This window comes from Lynx rufus, unplaced genomic scaffold (genome assembly GCF_022079265.1).
Source record: "Lynx rufus isolate CCGP_SWC_20201006 ecotype Redwood Valley unplaced genomic scaffold, mLynRuf1.p SCAF_3, whole genome shotgun sequence".
Taxonomy (NCBI): Eukaryota; Metazoa; Chordata; class Mammalia; order Carnivora; family Felidae; genus Lynx; species Lynx rufus.
In genome coordinates this window covers 32,988,831-33,003,193 of record NW_025814845.1, presented here as the reverse complement: position 1 = coordinate 33,003,193, position 14,363 = coordinate 32,988,831, and the positions used below count along the sequence as shown (strand labels likewise).

At 39.6% G+C, this 14,363-nt stretch overlaps 1 protein-coding gene across 1 annotated transcript in view; it reads right to left on the bottom strand.

Moving 5' to 3' along the window:
• GRXCR1 (glutaredoxin and cysteine rich domain containing 1) overlaps nt 1–14,363 on the bottom strand; it is a 127,543-nt gene that overhangs the window by 58,574 nt on the left and 54,606 nt on the right. Inside the window, exon 2 of the mRNA XM_047092416.1 lies at nt 1,396–1,638. Within this exon, the coding sequence (XP_046948372.1) occupies nt 1,396–1,638 (243 nt within the window). The remainder of the gene's footprint in view (nt 1–1,395; nt 1,639–14,363) is intronic.

Here is a 14,363-nt window from a genome sequence, read left to right as displayed (position 1 = left end):
AGAAAGGTTCTATTACGCTTCTCCTTTTACAAATGAGAAAACCCAGGAACAGAGTGATTTCTAAATTGCCCAGAATCACATAGACGTGTCGGAGCATGAATTTGAAACAAGGCTGTCTTGCTTCTCAACCAGTAGAGCAGAGTTGTTCTCTGAGGCTATCCTGGGGATTCGATGAGATGAATGTGTAAAGCTGAGAGTGCAGTATAGTATCATTATTACTCTATTATTATTAATTTATCGCTCATGACTGCCATTGTTGTAGCTTCCTGGGACCTAAGGGTACATGTTGAAATATGATAAAAGAGGCTCAATGCATCAAATCAAAAGTCCTCTGCCTCAGAATGTAGTCTGTGTCCAGCTCAGGTTAAAAGTAGGATTGCAGAAGTCATACCCAGGAATCATGGCTTCACTGCATTTATCTTTCCATAAGATGACAGGCTGTCTCTAATAGTGATGGCTCTAGACAGAATATCAGAACAGTTTCCCTGTAACAAAACATGAGCATTTCCTGCTCTGGATTTTTTCTAACCTCCCCTGAAAGCTGAGGGTTAAGACCAGATGCGAAACAAAGCCAAGATCCAAATATCCATCTGCCTTTTGACAGCAGCTCTTTGTTCCCTGATAAGTGATCTGGGGGGAGTCAGTCCCACCCCCTCAACCACTGGTGTCCCTTGGCTCTTTGTTCTTACTCTTTCTAAAGTGCACTGTCCAGAGCCTCTTCTCGGGCTTCTTAATGACTGTGCGATTGTGCGTGCTCTTAGATCGATGGGGGTTAATTAACGCTAACAGTATTATTCAAAGAAAAATGAAGCAGTCATGTTTCCTGGCTTCTCTGGGAGTTTTCTCTTCTTCCTGTAAGCCTAAATTTGTGTCTCACACTGACAAATTACCAAAATTCAGAATAATTTTTAACAACAAGCAGATAAAATTCTGGCTCCAGGCCCCATTTCTTATTGATTTTGTTTCAGGACCACCATCTCAGTTTCATTAGGTAGGAAACTGAGTGTTCGATAATGGGGTATAAGAGAATTCACAAATGTACATCTTTATAAATATTCTGTTTTTCTTGTGTGCAATAAAAAATAGTTTTTATCTCACATGTCAAGCTTCATAATGCAAAACTCAAGTCAACTGAACATTTAAAAAATGTATTCCTATTCAAAAAGGCAATTTAATGCTGATTTTATCTCACCATGCTTCTGTAGGGATGAACACTGTTAGCAACACATCATTTGGGACAGAAATAAGTGCTTCAATTCCTTTGGTTGGAACTCCAAAAAAATAGCAAATTTCCCAGGAGTTATGTTGCAAGTTGCCTTGTCATAGGCTTATAGATTTCTAACAATGCTGGTTGGGTTCAATAAAAAAGAAGATTTTCCTTAGCGGAGTACTTACCCCAAGGTAATGGCCATCGATGAACACGACAGGGAGGGAAGGAGCTTCAGAAACACGCCGGCATCGCTCATCTAGCTCTTTTCCATAGTCACCGTTCAAAGCTATGTTTTTCTCTTCAAATTTTACTCGATGGTTTTGGAAGATCTTTCTAACCAGTTCACATCTTTCAAAGGTTGTTCGTACAACACGAAGGCAAGTGGTATAAATCACTACACGGTCAAATTCTAGGTCAATTGATGGTTGCTGAAGAAAAAACATTGTAGTATAGTGTCAATATTTGCATTTACTTTCTTACATCTTATTATTTTAAGACAATTAGCATTTCAGTGTGTTATACATTAAAAGTATGCAGTAAAGTTGAAGTGCCATATTTGTCAATTCTAAGACATGTTTTTATGTTAGAAAATCTGTAATTAAAAAGTGGATAACAATCAACATAATTTAAATGGCATAATTTAATTCACAGTGTTTTTTCTGTTCTCAGTGGCAAATCAAATAATGGCATATCTTCAATTGATGATGTTTCACACGGCACACCATGTGGTAAGATAAGGAATGATTGAATGATCTCTCTTGTGTTTTGTAGACATTTTTCAATTACTAGATCTCCCTCTTAAACCCAAAGTAAAAAATGTGACAGAACAGTCAAGGTTAGTATTTCACCATTTGAAAACCCTCCCACTTATCAATTTAACAAATTTTATGGTCTTTGGGCCACTATTTCCTGGAAATAACAAGATGTATATCATAGGATTGTTCTGAGGTTTAAGTAGCACAGCAAATGTGCATGCACTCTGTTGAGCAACAGAGCTCCAATGTGCAGCGAGAAAGCTCTGCAGTGACCCAGAGGGAGTGCATAGACACCAACACCATAGTGGCCAGCGGGTCAGAGCCAGGCATGGAAAGGAAGGAAGGAAACAGGTACACTACAACAGAGGCAAGCAACTCTCACAAGCAAGACGATTCTCTGTGTGTGAATCCTGTCTTCTATATTTCCTGCTACATCTGAAGTCAGTGACTGTATTCCTGAGAAAACCTGCCCAGTACTGCTAGGGCCACACAACATAGGCCCTGACAACATTAGGAAAGATCCTTTTCTTCCTTGTCACAGTCTTCCTTGAAGGAGACTAAACGAAATACAACTATACCATGAGACCAAGGGATACGTGAGTTTTCACTGGGCCACAGTTGTTGAAACACAAGGACGCAACTTACAAACCCCTGTTAAGGCAAATCTTTGATTGGAAACCAGTCCAGACAACTAAATACTAGAATCAGAAGGTAAGATACTAAGCTCTACCACTTTGTATTCAAAGAAGTCAGAACAGTGCATCAGAGGTGAATGTACACATAGTCCTAAAAAGGTCTAAAGTCATTAAGATGGCAAGGCAATGATGTCCACCTCACCAAGAAAGAGGACATTTTTTTCCTGATGACACAATATATCAGGGATGAAAGAATCACTGCTTCCTTCAATAGAGTTTACACGCTAAGCTGAAAACCCAGAGACTTGGAAGGACCAAACAGGTGTCATAAATGCTGGGCCAGACCAGAAATAAAAGAGATATTAGTGAGAGGTAAAAAGTCATCTGAAAGATAAAAAATGTCACTCAGCTTTAGGCAAGCTTCAGGCTGTCAGGCACGTTACTCACTGTTGTCAGACATGATTATTTAATTAATTAATTTATTTATTTATTTATGACATGATTATTTTAAATTTTTTTTTTTCAACGTTTATTTATTTTTGGGACAGAGAGATACAGAGCATGAACGGGGGAGGGGCAGAGAGAGAGGGAGACACAGCATCGGAAACAGGCTCCAGCCCGACGCGGGGCTCGAACTCACGGACCGTGAGATCGTGACCTGGCCGAAGTCGGACGCTTAACCGACTGCGCCACCCAGGCGCCCCTGACATGATTATTTTAAATATAAGCTTGAAATCTGATTTTTTTAGTTTATTTATTTATTTATTTATTTAAGAGAGACAGAGAGAGCATGAGCAGGAGAGGGGCAGAAAGAGAGGGAGAGAGAAAATCCCAAGCAGGCTTCACACTGTCAGCACAGAGGCAGATGCAGGGCTTGATCCCATGAACCATGAGATCATGACCTGAGCTGAAATCAAGAGTTGGACACTTAACCGACTGAGCCACCCAGGTACCCCAAAATCTGGCGTTTTATGGAAAATTTTATTCTTTCTAAATGCCAGAACCTCATTAAAAATGTATTCAGACCATGTGGACCACAATATTTGAAGGCTGAATTTGGCCTATACACTGTTAATTAATACTGGAGTAGAGAAACATTAGATACATCTAGACTCTGCCACTGGCCATCTTTGTGTTTTGGAGAAGTTAATGAACTAGTAAGCCTCAAACTAGTAAGTTTTGTCAACTGTCAAATGTGATCTACCTAGCAGGTTTGCTGAGGAGACTAAGTAACCAAGAAAATGAAAACAACTAGTGTAGGGCTTGACATGCACTACTGTGCTCAGTTACACTCCACATTGTGGGATTTGTAAAATTAAAAACACAAACAAGAATGAATCAGTGGGAAAAAAATGAGTGGAGTTAATGACAAGAAAGGGGGATTGTTACTATGCTGTAGATGAAGAAGCATTGGTTTTCAAAGAGAGAAACAAAATGCCCAAGAACCTATGGGTTATCTTCATGTTCATGGTTATGGGCAAGTAGAGAATCAAGAAACTCACGACAAATACTGCAGCTCCTGGAAGTGCACTCAGGGTCCCTTTTCTCTAATGACATTATGCGCGTAAGTATGCATTGTTCCTCGGGCTGCAAGGCTGCTAGATCCACATTTGATTCCACCAACATGTTCCACTTTTTTCAGTAGCTACACGTAACTTTTGAAATATTTGAGAAGACATACATTTTCCCCATGAGTAGAGGTGGGAGAGTTTAAAATCGGACCATTCTGCCGTCACAGTAACCAACTCATATAGGATTCTCTCTGCTTGTACCACTTTTCTGTGTGTCTCTGTGTGTCTCTAAGGGACACGCATTTAAAAAGTAGTAATAAGATGGACCCCCATTAGTGGCCATGTTGGATGCTGTTTAATGTAAAAGGAAACAAAGATATCCCTTTACCTCCTGTTGAGAATGAGCTTCACCTGCAATCAATGGATCTCCAAATGTGTTGGATATTAGAATAAATTGGGGAGTTTTTAAAAATGCCCAAAGCCCAGGCCAAGTACATAACAATTAAATCAGAATCACCAGGAGTGAAAATCTCAGAATTGTGATTTTTTTTTTTTTTTTAGAGCTCTGAAGGTGATTCCAATGTGCAACCAAGTTCTACTAGTTAGATACCAGTTGGAAATGCAGAAAAAAGGCTTCACCCTAGATCTGCTGAGTCAGAATCCGCATTTTAACAAGTTCTCTGGGGAATTTGGATTCATATTACATTTTAAGGAGCCCCAGTGCAATCACACTGACAGCTTGACCTGACGGAGAAACTGAGTTTATGTCCCTTTAAAATAACCGCTAGTCATTCATTCAGTTACTAGAATCATTTATTTGCCAAACATGGTGCTAAGGTACTAGATATATAATGGTAAACAAACAATATTGTTCCCTAACAACCTGAAGCTCATAGTTTTTTTTTATTTACATAAATAAATATAGATTCACAACCTGTTAAGTGTTGGAAAGGAAATGCACAAGTTGTTATCAGAGGCTACTGAAGGTGTGCCTTTTCTTGTTTCAGAGTTTGAGAAAGTGTTTTCTGATATTTGAGCTCTGCTCTGAAGGACAAGAAGGAGTTAGAGAAATTAAGTAGGTAAGAAAGCATGGGGTAAAGTATTATAGGTAAGTGCAAAGACCTTGAGATGGGAGGAAGACGGCATGTTTGAGACTCTGAAAGAAGGTCTTTTGGGACACCTGGGTTACTCGGTCGGTTAGGCGTCTCACTTCAGCTCAGGTCATGATCTCAGAGTTCGTGAGTTCAAGCCCTGCGTCGGGCTCTGTGTTGACAGCTCTGAGCCTGGAGCCTGCTTTGGATTCTGTGTCTCCCTCTCCCCCTCCCCAGCTTGTGCTCTATCTCTACCTCTCTCACTCAAAAATAAATAAACATTAAAAATTTAAAAATAAAAAAAAAAAGAAAGAGTCTTTTGCCAAAACACAAAGAAAGAGAACTACAGTAGTACTGATGATTCTGGACAGGTATGCAGGATCTATATCATGTTGTACCTTTATAACCACCTTAAAGATCTGTGAGCTTCAACCTCAGAGCAATGGGAAATTCCCGAAGGTTTTTAAGGAGGAAGGGAGGAATTTACATTAAAAAAAAGTAAGTGCAGCAGGGCGAGTGCAGATAGTTGCACAGAATGTGTATAGCAGGGTCTAAATGAATGATTCCTTCAGGGCTGTGTAGCCCACAACTGGAGCAATCATACTCAGTCTTATTCCCAACTCCCTTGGTCTGAGAACTGAGACTGAATACGGGATAAAATGAGGGTAGGAAATTTGGTTATCTATTAGAATAAGCTGTTAAGTAAAGTGTTCTAAAAAGACCTTATTGAACAATTTTGGGGGGTATGATTTGGAAGTAGATCTTCCTAGAGGTAGAAGTAGGTTGAATGATTTCCCAAAGTTTTATAAGATGAATTTAAATGATATTGTCTTTGGCCGAAAAAAAAAAAATCCTCTTCTACATTTGTGTCATTTTCTGTCCCTCAACAGATTTGTCAAAGCATCTGGCCAGAAATCTAAAAATAGCCGCTCAATGGTTACTGTCCTTCTTCTCCCTTCCTAGGGGTTACCATGGGAATAGCGTAATGAAGGATGGATGCATCTGAGACAGTGCTGAGAAGCCATTGGGATTTGCAGCCTGCTTGTTTTGAGAGAGCCGACCTAGATATTCATAAAGGCAGGCCACTTCTTCCCTTCCACTGATTAAACAGATGAATCTTAGGAGTGACCTGAAGCCTCACCAGAGCCTGCAGCAAATGCAGATATGTTGGCAAGGGACGGAAATTGCTACGCACAAGACATAGAGGTTACGCAATAGCCAATTTATGTCCTCAACCTGCACCTGCCTTGTAAGAGCCACTGTGAAATTGTAGTATTCCAGTTACTTCATCATCTTGGGGCAATTCTGGAGCCCCCATGCCCACTGAAGCCCCCATGCCCACAGGAGCTGCCACTGGAATTCAGGCCAAGAATTAGTCTCCACGGCTCCCTGACAGAGGATCCCTGGAGCAGACCCAGCTCCTCCGGCTGGAGGAAATCCAGTGGGTTATTTCCATTTGACCCTTTGCCTGTCCAGCCTGGCAATGGTTTAAAAAGGCCTCCTGAAATAGGGGTCCCCAGACACCTCCAGGAATTCAGGTCTTAAACAAAAATAAAAACCAAAACCAAAAGTAACATTTTAAAACATCAATGGCAGATAGAATGCTAGAACTTTACATTCATAATCCTTACAATCGCTCACACGTTGTTATTGCCTGCTTTATTTGTAGACTGAGAAAGCTAGGCTCAGAGAGGATAAGTGTCCTAAACAGGGTGACAGAATCAAAATTCAGTAATTTAGAAAACTGGAACCAGATGCACATCTTTCCAAAATCCACGTGTTTCCACTGAGCCAAGATGAACCACCAAATCACCCTCTGGTTTTATTACTATCTCCCCAGGATAAAGCTGTTGCCCAAACACAGATGGCTATAGACCTAATTCATCACCTGTGAGAAGTGTTTGTGATTTAAAGAGGTTTAACTCTTTCCTAAATTATGTTCACACATGTAACAGGAAGTAACATCACAAGAGGGGCATTTTAAACTTTCTTGTTTCAGTCTGAAGATATTCCTTGGAGATGGGGAAGGTGTAGAGATCTTTCCTCCTCTACCTGAGAACAAAGAGGTGAAATGATTAGTTTAGAGCCACACAGCATGTCAGAGGTAAACTGGGACTAGACTCAGACAGACTTTTTGATTAGCAGGCAATGGGCGAACCTGGCTCCAGGAAACACCGTTTTATTTATTTATTTATTTATTTATTTATTTATTTATTTATTTATTTATATCTGTTTATTTTTTAAGTATGCTTCATGCCCAGCACAGAGCACTGCAATGCAGTGCTCGAACTCACAACCCCGAGATCATGACCTGAGCTGAGATGAACAGTCAGATGTTTAAGCAACTGAGTCACCCAGGTGCCCCCTGGAACTGCCATTTTAAAGAGCAGGTGCTTGCCTGTGGAAGCAGGGCTGTGGGCCTTTGCAAAGGATGAGAATTTTATATCTCTTTCTTTCTCTCTCTCTCTGTCTCTGTCTCTCTCTCTCCCCCTCCCTCTCCATGCTATTCTGTAAATCCCTATAGCTATATGCATGTTCTGAGATGCACCCCCCAGGGAACTTCTCTGTGTCCCTTTATAAGACACAGATTATAAAAATAATTATAATAATTATTAGTTACCGTATGACTGCATAGATATGTAGTCCTTGGGACTTTACATGTAGAACTTTCATTTATCAAGAGATAAGGATTATAATTCACGCTTTACAAATAAGGAAACTAAAGCTTAGAATAAACTTAAGGTGCCCAAATACCTCAGGAAAAAAGGAACGGAACCAAAATTTTAACCTGGGTCTGCCTCCTAAGTCCTTGCTTTTGCCACGGGAAGATACTATATACCCCTCTTAAATACACCCAACCAATGGGCCATACTGTTCTAGAACTGAGTGATGAAATATACCATGGACGAACTGTCACAGGGACAGTCCTAGAAATTCCCCTCACTCATCCCTCCACTTCATTCTACTATCTCTGGCTGGATGTCATTGCTTTACACAGACCTTCACCCATCATCATATGGAAAATGGGCCCTCTACCTTCATATCCAACTCTTTCCTTTATAGCACCTAGCACTGCTAGACATTACCTTGTGTTTGGTTATTGATTTGCTGTCTGTTCCCCCCAAATAAAATATTACCCTGCCAAAGCAGGAACTAAGTTTTGTAGTTTTGTTTACAAGAATTAAGAACCAAAAATATGACCCGGTACGTCGTAGATGCTCAATAAGTACCTTCTGGCCTCTTTCCCACACACTTAATTAGAACTTGGTTTGAATTTGCCTCTTAAAAACTGTACATTCTTGGACAGTTATTTAATCTCTTCAAATTTGAGTTTTTCTTATCTATAAAATAGGGACACAAATGCCTCCTTCATGAGGATGTTTTCGGATTCAATGATTTACTGAATAGAAAAGCCCTTGGCATGAATCCTGATGCATAATAAACACTCAATAAATGTTACCTTTTGATTATTAGTATTACCATTATTATAAAACGTTATCGACACGCACCACCAACAGCACTATCACCCCCATCATTATAACCAACTATGTGAATCAGACTAACTTCATCTTGGACAATTCCGCCATGATAACCACTCAGAGACCTGAAGCCTTGAGCACAGCATCCCCCCCTCCACATTCTTTCTTTTTATTTAATCACACACATAATAACCCTTAAGTACACCCTTGAGGCATAGTGTTCTTGATCTGCCCGGGAGCTATGACTATGACCCACAACTATTCTCAAACATTTCCCCCCAGTTGTTCCTCATCAGTACTCCCAGCCTCTAGGAGACAAAAGCAGGTCTTACAGGAAGTGGGGTTGTGGACATCTCCTCATCTTGGGCAGAAGCCCAAGACTGCTGTCCATAAACCCCTTAATAAGACATTTCTTATCAAGTTGGACTTATCTGCCTTTTCTTCAGTCTCCCATCTCCTTCAGCGTTTGGAGGTCACTTTGCACATACCTCCCTTTCATGGAACACCAAGTCCAAATTCACATGTCATCAGCCTCATAAGCCTGAACGGCAAAGTTAAACCTCATATTTATACAATGATCAAAAATTAAATCTTTTTAATGAGTTAAATTTCCAGTTACATTTGTTTGGATGCACCGTCAATTCTAAGAGTGAAAACAACAAAGCGGAGCATATACATCAGATGCCATAAAAATCCCTCCTTTCTAACTCTGGGTGCCCCCTTGGTGGCATGAAAGAAATGCATGGGCACAATCTTTGCATGCAAAGATTTCTGAAGAGTGTGTTTTCTGTTTTTGTAATGCTCTAAGACCATATAAGTTAATGAATTTCAGTTATTACCTCAGGAATTATCTACTTGTCCAAATCAATTATTGAGTTGGCCTAGACATTAACTGAAAAGTCAATGAACCTAATGAATCCTTCATACCAAACAAACAAAAATGTATTTTTCCAGAAAGCTAAGCTGAAACAATGTTGATTTCATAGCACATCTGAGTTAATGAAAATGAAGGTGCCCCACTCCTCCGCCATAGAGACCTTAGAAAAATGTCTCAATTCTGCCAACTTTGTATTAATCAAGCACGGGGAAGTTTCACTTGAAAATATAGATTTTTGTCTGTTCTTCAAAAAACAGGATCTGACAACATTAGTTTTGTTGCATTCTTGTACAAAAACAGTAACTGAAGCTTGGTGGCAGCTACCCTCTTTAGTGGCACATGTCTCCTGATGCTGCGTGTAATGTCATTCCCTTAGATCTAGACAATTTCTTGCATTAACATTACCTACATTGCTTCTTTCATTCAGAGCTTGTGATGCTGCATCCAGTCTAGTGAGTCTGTACACACACCTTATATGGGAGGAAACTGAGACTCACAGTGTATTTACTTGAATCAACTTTTGGGGGGAAGCAACATGTAGTGGGGGGGGGAACCCATCTTGAGCCAACACTTTGGCACTTAGTAGCTGCAAGAACTTGGGGAAATCAGTTTACTTTTCTGGAACTAGTTTTTCTCTTCTCTAATATGGGAATAGATATAATCCAGCTGACAAAGGAGTTGTAGGATCATATGTAAAATGCACCTGAAGACACACTGTAAATTATAATACTTTACAAACACAGCAGCTGTCATCACTGCCCAGCCATCCAGTTGAGAGAAAAGGAACAAGCCTCTAATGGAAACCACCTTCCTACCAAACCAAACTTCTCCTCCCATATGAATATTTTGGTTTCTACAGACATCGTCAGAAATATTATTTATTGGCCTTTGTTATTCTGCTCATCTCTGTAGATAAAACTGCCATCAAGGTGAGTGCCAAAATCACATTCAGGAACATCCAATCCCGGGTGATGTGCTTTACAACACTGAAAAGCCAGGCAGCAACTAAATTAGGAACATCCTGCAAATGGAGACAGTAGGGGAAAAAAAAAAAACTTTCCCTCTCATCCTCTGAAAAATTCACATTGCAAAACCAGAAGAGATGAAAGTGTTGAACAATAACATCAGAATAATAAGTGGGTAGAGTGCCTTCACCATTTTCCTAATGCCTTTCATCTTTTTACTTCACAAAAACCTGGCACTCTTTCTTAAAGGTATAGGTGCCCTTTTTCTTCCGTTCTCCCAAATATATACATATCATAAATAAATCAAAATCAAACAATGAAAGATTAAAATCTTCCTCAGTTTTCTACGTCAAAAAAAAAAAAGGCTGAATAATCAGCTAAATGAGATCAATCCCTTTTAATGGGTTGGGATGTGACAGGAATCTCCTTTAGAGGTTATAATACCTGCATCTCATCTCAGCTTCATGGTTTCATAAATATCAGTGTGATGAAGAGAAGTGATCTTAGTCTCTGTGGAATTCCCAGAATAGACTGAAAACCAAGAGCAACAAAGGCAGTGAAAACTCAGAAGTCGAGAAAATTGGACCCAGCCTCAGGCAAATCCTTATTCCTGCCTCCTCCTGGGGTATCCAGGTTTAACTCTTATGTCCTCCTGACTATTCTTATTGTCATGATTCCAACCTCACCTAGGTATGCTCTTCTCCAGATTCCAAACACTGCACACAGGAGAAGAAACTGCTGGAGAGTACTTATGGAAAGCTTGGAAGTTGCCACATGAAGCTGATATACGTACTTTTTTGAGCATTGAGTCCTTCAATTCTATAAGGAACAGAGGTACTATCATTATCCTAACTTTTCAGAGGAGGAAACTGAGACACAGAGAAGTATGTGACAAGTCTAAAGCCAGAAATCTAGCAAATGATGGAGCTAGTATTTGATCTGAGTAAATCATAGAACTCAAATCTTTACATGGTGCTATTGGCCATGTACTGACTCTGCTTGAGTGTATCTATATCCGATTTCATCCCGTAGAGAACAAAATATTAGAGGGAGAGATACAGGATTTATGAATCCTAAAGTTTCATATATATATGGATTTTAGGTACATAGTATATTCGTTTCCTAGGGCTGCTGTAAAAAATTACCACAAACATAGTGAGTGGCTTAAAACAACAAAAATATATTGCCTTGCAATTCTGAAAGTCAGAAGTTCCAAATGGGACTGGGCATAAATCAAGGTGTCAGGAGGGCTACGCTCTCACTAAGGCTCTAGGGAAAAATCCATTAGCTTCCCCTTCCCAGGGTCTAGGGGTCACCTGCATTCCTTGATCTTGGTCTCTTCCTCCATCTTCTAAGTATAGTGTAACAGTCTCTACTTTCATTGCCACATCTCCTCACTGACTTTTGTGCCTCATTTTTTTTTTTTTTGAGATAGATAGAGGGTAAGCAGGGTAGAGGGGCAGAGGGAGAGGGGGAGAGACAACCTCAAGCAAGCTCCTGGGATCATGACCTGAGCTGAAATTAAGGGTCAGATGCTCAATGGACTGAACCATCAAGGTACCCTGTGCCTCCCCGTTGTAAGTACCCTTGTGATGACATTGGGCCCATCCAATAATCCAAGATAATCTTCCCATGTCAAGATCTCTAACTTAATTACATCTGAAAAGTCCTTTTTGCTGTCAGGTAACATATTCACAGTTTCCAGGAATTGGGACATAAACACCTTTGACAGGATTTGACATAAACACCTTTGACAAACACCTTTCCAGGGGTGATGGTGGGAAACCATTATTCTGCCTAGTAGAGATAGATAGTTTTAAGGTACTGGATCATAGGTACAGGAATAAAGGACTTCAAGTTATACAATCTTAAAACAGAAAGGAAAATGGAGATCATTTAGTCCAACTTGGACAAAGGTATGGCAATATCAAGAATATGCTCAAACTTCTGGTTATTGAACTGTATCTTCCTCATTGTGCTTAGCAACTTGCTTTATAAACACAAAATAAGGTAATTCTAGTAAGGTAGGTATGAAACACCTTGTTCTTCTAAGACCTTCGACACAATCACTTGTGAGTAGAACTTTCTCCAAGTTGCTACTGAAGAAATGGAAAGGATATTTAAAAAGAAGCAAGAACAAAAAACAAAACAACAACAACAAAAAAAGTCAGGTGCCTGGGTGGCTCAGTTGATGAAGCAGCCAACTCTCAATTTCAGCTCAGGTCATGATCTCACAGTTCATGAGCCTGAGCCCCGCATCAGGCTCTGCACTGACAGTGTGGAGCCTGCTTGGGATTCTGTCTTCCTCTATCTCTGCCCCTCCCCCACTCATGCTTTCTCTCTTTCAAAATAAAGAAACTTTAAAAAGAAAGAAAAAAAAGATGTCTGATCCTTATCTAACCAGTGTGCTTTGTCTCCCTTTTCTACCTTTTACCTAAAAATATGCTTTGCTTCCTCCAAACAAGCCTTAGAAATTGCTCTGAAAAACCAGATGCTAAGCATGACAAAATGAGGGAGGTACTTTGTGTTACATGAAAAGGAAAACACAAATGAAAATGTTTAAAATTTCTGCATAAAGCCAGAGGTTGAATTTGTCTGTGTTCTCCACAAAAGCAACTGACTAATTTTTCAGTACAGCTTCAAAGAGATAAACAAATAACTGTAAGATTTCAAAGGCAAGAAAATGTTGCTTTTCCATGTCTTCTCAAATTTCCCCAAATCAGGTTGCCTTAATAAAAGTAACTAAATTGTGAAGCCCATTAATCCCACAGAAGCAGATGTGAAGGAAGAATAATGCTCAAAACCTTACAAGTCATATATTTTTTCAAGTATATACCATACTATTTGAGATGACCAATGTAATTTTGTAAAGGAAGTTTACTTGATATTGATTGCATATTCAAATAAGAAATGCAGGTGTTTTTAAATAAGATTAATCACAGTATTATCGGAAGGAAGAAAATAATTTCTGGAAATGTTTTTCAGCAGACACTGCTTGCTTTAATACCAGAGCTCCTGACTCGAGCTGATTATCGAATTTTGGAGATTCAGTTATTAGGAAAGAAATATGACTAAATTATTGAACGAAATACTAAGTCCCATTAAGTGGAAAATTTCATTGTGAATAATTTTATTAGTAACCTGATCAATACTGGAAACAAGAAAATATTCATTGATGATTTTTTATGTTACAGGCATCATGTAAATGAATCCATTTATTGTCACTAAAATCCTCACAACATACAATGCCAACAGATATGATTATTCCATTTTCACCGACAAAATAAAAAAGTCACAGAGAGATTGCAAATTTTCTCAAGGCACATAATCATAAAAATCTTTTCTCGTTGGCATATGTAACACCACCTCTCCTAGATTTTCTCTTACATGTCTGGCTGTTCCTTCTTTGTGTTTCGCTAGAGCTCCTCCTTCCTCTAAGAATTCTGGTTCCCCTGGGCTCTCAGCTTGGTCCACCTCCTTCTCTCTAGATGATCTCTTCCAAGTTTCAATAGCTAATTGAAGGCTGATGAACTCTCAGGGGTATATCCTCAGCTCAGACTCCACTCCAGCAATCCAGATTAGATATCCAGCTACCTATGTAACATTTCCACTTGGATATACCCTCCACACTAGAATTCAGAATGCCTGAAGCTAACCTCTTCATTGCCACTATACCTAAAACCAGTTGCTTAAAATCTGGGAACAGCCCTGGTTCCTCCAGAGATTTCCCCTATCACCAACTCCATACTCTACAAATGAAGCAGTCCTATCAATTCTTTCTTTGTATGTTTCATGCCTGTCTCCTTCTCTCTGTCCTCACTTCTACAGATTTAACTCAGG